Source organism: Agelaius phoeniceus, chromosome 21 (assembly GCF_051311805.1).
Source record: "Agelaius phoeniceus isolate bAgePho1 chromosome 21, bAgePho1.hap1, whole genome shotgun sequence".
Classification (NCBI taxonomy): Eukaryota; Metazoa; Chordata; class Aves; order Passeriformes; family Icteridae; genus Agelaius; species Agelaius phoeniceus.
In genome coordinates this window covers 7,900,555-7,908,523 of record NC_135285.1, presented here as the reverse complement: position 1 = coordinate 7,908,523, position 7,969 = coordinate 7,900,555, and the positions used below count along the sequence as shown (strand labels likewise).

General features: G+C 48.8%; 2 protein-coding genes across 2 annotated transcripts; one reads left to right on the top strand and one right to left on the bottom strand.

Annotated features, from left to right (window-relative positions):
- Positions 1-40: 40 nt before the first annotated feature.
- SURF2 (surfeit 2) lies at positions 41-3,127 on the bottom strand. The gene is made up of 6 exons (XM_054646137.2): positions 2,989-3,127; positions 2,410-2,564; positions 2,083-2,186; positions 1,483-1,674; positions 790-941; positions 41-145 (listed from the first exon to the last, which is right to left on the bottom strand). Exons 1-6 carry the CDS (start codon positions 3,094-3,096, stop codon positions 62-64), a joined length of 795 nt encoding a protein of 264 aa, XP_054502112.2. The 5' UTR covers positions 3,097-3,127; the 3' UTR covers positions 41-61.
- SURF1 (SURF1 cytochrome c oxidase assembly factor) lies at positions 3,127-7,939 on the top strand. The gene is made up of 9 exons (XM_054646210.2): positions 3,127-3,273; positions 3,805-3,886; positions 4,006-4,133; positions 4,492-4,574; positions 5,415-5,606; positions 6,103-6,175; positions 6,545-6,707; positions 7,251-7,332; positions 7,480-7,939. The coding sequence occupies exons 1-9, from the start codon at positions 3,187-3,189 to the stop codon at positions 7,544-7,546; spliced, it is 957 nt and encodes a 318-aa protein (XP_054502185.2). The 5' UTR covers positions 3,127-3,186; the 3' UTR covers positions 7,547-7,939.
- Positions 7,940-7,969: the final 30 nt, after the last annotated feature.

Genomic DNA, 7,969 nt, shown 5'->3' with positions numbered 1-7,969 from the left:
TCCTGTACTCCCAATGGAATTGTTACACAACAGACTTCAGTCCAGGTATTTATCATAAAATTTATTTCCCATTGGTTGCTTTCTTGAAGTTTTTGGGTTTTCGATGATGGCTTTTGAATTTCTTCTTTAAAGGGCCTGTCTGTTTCTGTAGGGGAAAAAAAAGTTAATCAGCTTATTTCCAACATGCAGATCAAGCCTTGCCTGAGACAGCTTAAACAGAAACTGAGTGTGATCTCCTTCAACAGCCAGCATGAGCCCAAGTCTGCTCATGGAGCCAAGATCCTGCAGCTCAGCAGCCCTTGCTGATGGTTTCATTAGGTACAAACTGACAGGCTCCCTGCAGCAATGAATCCTAACTTTATCCAGCCTTAACTTTCTGACACATTTATATAGTAAGGCAGTGCCTCAGAAGTGGCAGGAAAATGGTCTAGAGGGACTCTGTGACTGCAAAACAGTTAAATTTTTTTGTGTATTTGAAGAACAATTACAGAACCCACAGGACACAAATCAGCTTTCCTTTTACAATGGTGTGGGGCAGGATCCCACCCTAGATGAGCTCTTTGTACAGGCAGGAGCATCCCTCACTACCCCAGCCAGGATAAATATTGCCATAAATATGGCAGGAATTCACACCTCAGAATGCAAGTCACTGTCTGGCACACAGGGAAAAATCTATTCTGAACAGCTTTGCACCTTCTGCTGGCTCCCAGACAGGAATAGCTGGCACACCTACAGGCTGGGATCCCAGCTCCACACCCCCTGCTGCTGCAGGCACTGCATGACTCCCACCTTTCCTCTCTTGCCAGCTGCTCTGCTGCTGTCCCTCCTTGCCCCGTGCTCTCCGTTCTGCTTGGTGCCATCGTCCTCGCTGTCTGTCACAAAGTCATCGCTGCCCTTTGTGCTCTCTGCAGCTGGTGGGTTTTTTTCTGGGAAGAGCGCAGCTAAAAAAGATTTAGCTCAAAATCAGTTCCCTGTGCACACAGGCTCTGCCTCCCTTCACTTTGCTTTAAAGCTGCTTCCAGTCACCACGTGTCACTACTGAAATACTTAGGAAATAAACATGCTGGTGTTTTATTGGAAATGTGCCTTGGTGCTCTTTCTGTTCCCATTCTGGGAATGTCAGCACGGGTGCTGCCATGTGTTACAAGATGGATTTGCACCTCCACATCTAAGTCAGGAGAACAGCCTGACCACCTTCTGTCAAGGATTTGCTGAGAAACATGGTAAGTGGAGACTCCTAAAACAGCAAATCTCAGAAGATCTTGTATCCCTTCCCTCAGACCTTGCATGATCCAACTCATTATTAGCATTAATTATTTCTTATTTGGTGGAGGTAAGCTTTTCCAAAACCCAAGGACTCCCAGCTGGATGAAGTCAGGTGCCTCTGGCACACCAGCATCAGGCAGCAGTGTAAAGAAACCAGGAGACAATTAAACAAGCAACTCCCTTGAGGACATGGATGACACCAAGGTTCTCACTCACGTGGATACAGGTCACTCATGCTGTCGTCTGTGTCCTCTCCATCCTCCTCGCTGGACTTTGGCTCCCAGAACTCCTCTTTCCTGTGACCCTGCTTGCTCCCATTTGTTTGGTCATCAGGGTGCTGTGCCCGCTGCTTCTTCTGTCTCAGGCAGGCAGGGACGTACTCCACTCCTTCCCTTTGGCATTCCTCATCTAAGAGAGAGGGTCAGGCAGCACTGATCAGCTGCCCAGCCCCTGAGTCCTCTCATTCCCAGCTCAAGCTTGTAGGAAATGCAACTCCAAAGTCCAGCATGCTCGAAATATACATCTACAGTGACACTATGGACCAGGGCAGATGTTAACACAGGTTCTGCTGGACACATGTATCACTCCTTGGGGGAGTTTCAGAGCTGATCCTCTTAAGGAAGGATGTTCCAAGGTATTTGCTAGAAGCCAATTGCCCCCTACATCTGAGACCTTCCTTCCTAGCTGAGGAGGACACATAGTAACACACTGCTGTCAATTTAAACAAAGCCATCCCACCCACTTCAGAGAGAGGCTGGAATCTCAACAGCTCAGGAAAGAAATGCTGCCTGGTACAGCTTCAGAAAAGCTACTTACACATTTTCAGGGCCTTCTGGTAGCGTTTCCCTTGGACGTGACGCAGGACGTGCTCTGGAAGCTTGTTGATGTGTCTGAGGGTGAGTTTGCAGAACAGCTGGTGTCTGAGAGACACAGAAAGGACCAGCAACAAAGTTAAAGTGTGCTGTGACTTCAGAACTTTTCACTTACAAGCACTGCAAGTTGCTCAAAGTTGATAAACACTTTATAAAGCCTTTCCCAGTCTCCTCAAATCCATAAAGACCTAAAACTTTGTAAAGCCCAACCACTTTATGTCTGAGATTGAATAAAGTGTAAAGCACAACACAGAGGAGGGAGAATACGTACAAATTCTTCGTGCTGGGCACTATGTGGGGCTCAAACGTGCCATAGTCGAACTCTCTGGCTGCCTTTATGAGCCGCTGGTACTTCTTGCCGCTGGTGTAAGCCTGCAGCTCCGACAGGCGACAGGGCAGCTCATGTCCTGTCAGCCTGCACCTCACCTGAAAAACACATTAATGGTCAGGAAACCCAGGGGTTTATCCCACTGAATCTCAGAATCCATTCCGTTGGAAAGAACTTCTGAGATCATCGAGTCCAACCTATGACCGATCCCCACCTTGTCAACCACACCATGGCACTCAGTGCCACGTCCAGTACTTCTCCAGGCATGGGGGCTCCACCACCTCCCTGAGCAGCCCCTTCCAGTGTCTGATCACCCTTCCCGTATCCATTCCCGGGCTGGGGAGGGCAGGACAGACCAGACCAGCGCTCTGCAGGACAGACCAGCGCTGGACAAACCCCTCGGGCAGGAGCTCGCTGGGGCTGAGCCCATCGGGAACCACGCGGTGCCGTCCCCATCATGGACCCATCCCCTCAGGACCCTGACGGTGCCCCCCAGCCCTCACAGCCCTCACACGGCCGCACCTTGCCCGGCCCCGCGGGGCTGAGCAGCGGGTGCTGCCTCAGGAAGAGCCGCTCCGCCTCGGGCACCTCCGGCACGGCCGCGCCGCCGCCCAGGCCCGGCGCCGCCATCGCGAGGGGCCGGGCCCGGGCGCGTTTCCCGTTCCGGGCCGCGGGCAGGGCGGGGGCAGCGGGGCCGGGCCGGGCCGGGCCGGGGCTGCCATGGCCGCGCTGGTGCTGCGAGCGGGGCCCAGGCTGCTGAGGGAGCGGCGGGGCCCGGGGAGCCTCGGGGCAGCGGGGCCGGGACGGGTAAGCCGCTGATCCTGTCCTTCGATCCTGTCCCCTCATCCTGTCCCCTGATCGTGTCCCATTATCCTGTCCCCTGATCCAGTCTCTTCATCCTGTCCCTTGATCCAGTCTCCTGATCCAGTTCCCTCATTCTGTCCCCTCATCCTGATCCAGTCCCTTGATCCTATTCCCTCCTCCTGTCCCATTTTCCTGTCCCCTGATCCAGTCCCCTCATCCTGTCCCCTGTTTCAGCTCCCTGATCCTGTCCCCTGTAGGCCCTTGTTTCTGTCAAGAATAGATTAAGCTGTTGTGTGTTTGCTGATAGCATAGATAGAACTTCATTGCTCTGCTATAGGCAGCTCTGTAACGGAAATTTTACCTTATTTCATTTCAATTATAGCCTAACCCATAGTGTTTCACAGGCAGTTGTTTATTTGAGATTTAAATCAATGGATAAAAAAATATTTCACACAATCATCAATCACTGATATCACCTAAATACAAGGTTTATAAAGCAGCAACATTACAAAGGATCTTTCTTATTCTGTGTAGGCATCACAGTGCTTGATCAGAAGAACATTTTTTGGATGTCCTCTAACTAAGGGAGCTTCTGGTCTGGTTCAAAAGACTAAAGGTAAGAAAATATTTGTCTGGGCTTCTGCCCTGTTTCACCCTAGTACCAAGATGTAGTATTTCCTGCAGGAATTTAGCATCTCTTCTCTGAATCCTGTTCCTCATTCTGGTTTTCTGTAGATGTTTGTTTGAGGTTCTGCAGACCACAAAGTTCTACAGCAGCTGCTGGCAAATCTGGAGAGGATGCCTTGCTGAAATGGGGCCTTCTGCTCGTCCCTCTCACCACGTTTGGTCTCGGCACATGGCAGGTACAAATAAATATTTCATTTTTTCAAAAAATGAGCACTTAAGGACTGTCAAGTTTTTCCATCTATTTGATCTCGTTCAGACAACAGGCAGGTTAAAGATATGCTGTTATTTTACATTTCTTGTTTTCCAAGTGTCCACTTGTAAGTCTTTAAAGGAAGCCTTTTTTTTTTACACTTTTATTTTAGTATAAATATTTTCTCAAATTAAATTCAGTAGCCTCTATTTTCATATCTCCAATTACCCTGATTTAGGCCAGATCTGATGAGAAAATTATGACCAAGGTTTTAAGACTTGCTGGGGTTGTCACATTGCTCTGTTCTACCCTAAGGAGTTACTTTTGTGTTTGTTTATTTCCAGGTTCAGCGGCGCAAGTGGAAATTAGATTTGATTGCACAGCTGGCATCAAGAATCAGAGCAGACCCCATCCCTCTGACATTAGAGTATGGAAACAGGGATGGTTTGTTGTCTACAGAGCACTGGGAATATTAGATATGGACTGTGCACTAATGAGCTTGTGCTGAACTGACCTGCATGAAAATGAAGGGACGCAATGGCAATTGGGATGTGCCAGCAAATTAGAAAGAGATCCTGATAATTTATTTATTTTTAGTAAAAGGATATGTCAGTTCTTTCCTGTGGGATACTCTGAATGCATGGGGAAGGATGAATCTCTGTTCAGGAGAGAATGTGGGATGTAATTCATGGCATTTTTAATCCCACTGGGGAAAGAGGACTTGGGTGTCTGTGGTGTCCCAAAGGAATTTTTACTGCAACAGGGAGTCTTGGAGCAACAGCAGGACATGTGGAGCAGTTGTGTCAGATGTGAGAGAGATTTTTAGGGTTACTTGGTCACCTGGCACAACTCTCAGAAGGGCTCAGTTGTTGGATTTCATGGTGTGGGATGGGAAAGAAATGCTTCCCTTGGCTGGATGCAGGGGCAGTGAGTCCACCTGCTCTGTGATACCTGGGTTGCAGATATTGTGGAAAACAACTTCTCCCTGGATGCTCCTGATCATCTCTATTTGATTCTCTGGGACAGTTGAAATACATTAAGCCATATTCCATGAGCTGTTTGTCTTCTGCCTCTGTTTGCCAACAGACTCCATGCAGAGTGAACCGTTAGGAAAAAGGAGAACCCCGCAATAAAATCTCCTGATTGAACTCACCTAGCACAGCTGTGATTTTGTTTTCCTCCTGTTCCGTGCAGCCCCATGGAACTGAAGGAGTTGGAGTACAGACCCAGCACAGCTGTGATTTTGTTTTCCTCCTGTTCCGTGCAGCCCCATGGAACTGAAGGAGTTGGAGTACAGACCCGTGCGGGTGCGGGGCCGTTTTGACCACTCCAAGGAGCTGTACCTCCTGCCCCGCTCCCTGCTGGACCCCGAGCGCGAGGCACGCGAGGCCGGCAGGATCTCGTCCCACCCGGAGAACGGAGCCAATGTCATCACCCCCTTCTACTGCACAGAGCTGGGGTGAGTCCAGGAGGGCCCTGCTCCACGGGAGCACTCACTGCTCCCTGGAAAATCTGAATCCTGGTGGTTGGGTTGGTATCTCTCACTCACAGAATGCACAGAATCACTAAAGATCATAGAGTCCAGCCCAGCCCCAACACCTCAACTAAGCCCTGGCACCCAGCTCCACATCCAGTCTTTTCTTAAACACATCCAGGGATGGTGACTCCACCACCTCCCCAGGCAGACCATTCCAGAACTTTATCACCCTTTCTGTAAAAAACTTCTTCCTAATATCCAACCTATAATTCCCTGCCTTAAAAGGTATCTCTTAGTCTATGACATCATCGAGGCTCCATTTGAAATTGTATTTAAATTCCTTTATAATGTGCGTTCAGGTGACAGCAAAAGTGGCAGCAAACATGTGGGTTGCTTCTTTCTTTGGTCTTTAGTTCTAGGCAGCAGCAGGATTAAATTCCATTTCACTCCTGAGCAGTGCTTCTTTATGTAATTCTAGGGTCACGATTTTAGTCAACCGAGGATTTGTGCCCAAGAACAAATTGAAACCAGAGACCAGGCAGAAGGGACAGGTAAGGGGGATCCAGGGAATGGGGGGTGTTTCTTTGTGCCCTTTGGTTACCCAGAGGCACCACTTACTAATCCAGAAAGGCAGGAGCTATGTTCAGCATCATGGGAGATGATTTAATTAGTCATTGCAATTTTCAAAGACAGCAAACCTTTAATTCCCACCTTTTTGTTAAGTAAATAATGTGTTTTACAAACAAGGAGCTGTTGTTCTGCTTTTTCCCCTGCTGTGTTACAGCACTGCCCCACTGCGGGGAAAAACCACTTCATTTATGCTCAGATCCCTCAAGTGCCACATTTTCCTGACAGGAAACGTGTCAGAATATTAAATCAATCTTGAAACATTCTTTTTTTCTTCCTGCACTTTTCCTCAGATTGAAGATGAGATTGATCTCACAGGGGTGGTGAGGTTAACAGAAAAAAGGAAACCCTTTGTGCCTGAAAACAACATCGAACAAAACCGCTGGCACTACCGGGACCTGGAGGCCATGGCCAAGGTGACGGGTGCTGAGCCCATCTTCATCGATGCAGATTTCAGTAAGTCACAGAGGGGCCCAGCCCACGTCCAATTTACATCACCCTCCCTCCCTTTCCCCCTCAGTTCTCTTCCTGTGCTCTGCCAGCCCTCTACTGAAGGTGACAGGGAGCCTACAAGAGAGCTGGAAAAGGACTTTGTCAGGAGCATCAGAGATAGGACAAGGGGTGTGGCTTCAACTGGTTATATGGGATATTGGGAAGGAATTCTTCCCTGTGAGGGTGGGAGGGCCCTGCACAGGGTGCCCAGAGCAGCTGTGGCTGCCCCTGGATCCCTGGAAGTGTCCCAGGCCAGGTTGGACAGGGCTTGGAGCAACCTGGGATAGAGGAAGGCGTCCCTGCCCATGGCAGGGGGTAGAATGAGGTAAGTTTTAAGGTCCCTTCCCTTCCAACCCAAACTACTCTGTGATTCTATGAACTTGGGAACCCCACTGGCTGAGTGAGAACAGCATATCCACCAGATTGATCACTTTCTTCCCCTCTTACACTCAGTGCAGCTCCACGCTGTGCAGGGAAGGATTTAATTTGGCTGTGTTATTCCCACAGGAAGCACAGTCCCAGGGGGGCCCATCGGGGGCCAGACCAGGGTGAGCCTGAGGAACGAGCACATGCAGTACATTGTCACCTGGTAAGGGGCCTGCCTGGGCTCCTCTGGAGGAGCTCTTGAGCTACAAAAGGCCAGTCTTAACCTAAATAGTTTGTGCCAAGTTATTGCAGCTGTCTTAGGGAGGCTCAGTCCACCCTGGAAAGTTGCCAACGTGTGATTCTCTCACAGGTATGGATTGTGTGCTGCAACTTCCTTCTTGTGGTACAAGAAATTTATACAGAAGGTACCTCTGTGAGGGGAAGGAAGAAACATCTCTGTGCTACAGTCAAGAGCAGACTTTTATGGATGACAGGAGCCTGATGATTCCTAAATAACTGAAGAACCTGGAATTCCAGAGCAGTTTGAGCAAACAAATTATCAAGCTGCAAAGAGACTTGAAGCAATCCCTGCAAACTGAACTCCCACCAGTGTGGGAGAAGTGAACTTCAGTAGTAACCACAAAAATACATTTTTCTATCCTGGTTGGTTGTAAACTACATTCTAACTCCATTTTTTTTTTCCTTAAGACAGATCCAGAGGATTTTGTCAATCAGCCTATTTGCAGCAAGTCCTTCCTAAAGTCAGGAATGGCTCACAGCAGATTCAGCAGATAAATAAAGGCCTTCAGGTCTTTGCCTTGTGACTTGCATCATGCATCATACATGGAACAGTAGCAAAG

Excerpts from the sequence above, each read along its gene's own strand:
- SURF1 (XM_054646210.2), top strand. The coding sequence starts at position 3,187 with ATGGCCGCGCTGGTGCTGCGAGCGGGGCCCAGGCTGCTGAGGGAGCGG. Across the intron at positions 3,274-3,804 it reads GGGCAGCGGGGCCGGGACGG|GCATCACAGTGCTTGATCAG; the intron begins GTAAGCCGCTGA and ends TATTCTGTGTAG. Across the intron at positions 4,134-4,491 it reads TTGGTCTCGGCACATGGCAG|GTTCAGCGGCGCAAGTGGAA; the intron begins GTACAAATAAAT and ends GTTTATTTCCAG.
- SURF2 (XM_054646137.2), bottom strand. The coding sequence starts at position 3,096 with ATGGCGGCGCCGGGCCTGGGCGGCGGCGCGGCCGTGCCGGAGGTGCCC. Across the intron at positions 2,565-2,988 it reads GCCCCGCGGGGCCGGGCAAG|GTGAGGTGCAGGCTGACAGG; the intron begins GTGCGGCCGTGT and ends TGTGTTTTTCAG. Across the intron at positions 942-1,482 it reads CATGAGTGACCTGTATCCAC|CTGCGCTCTTCCCAGAAAAA; the intron begins GTGAGTGAGAAC and ends AATCTTTTTTAG.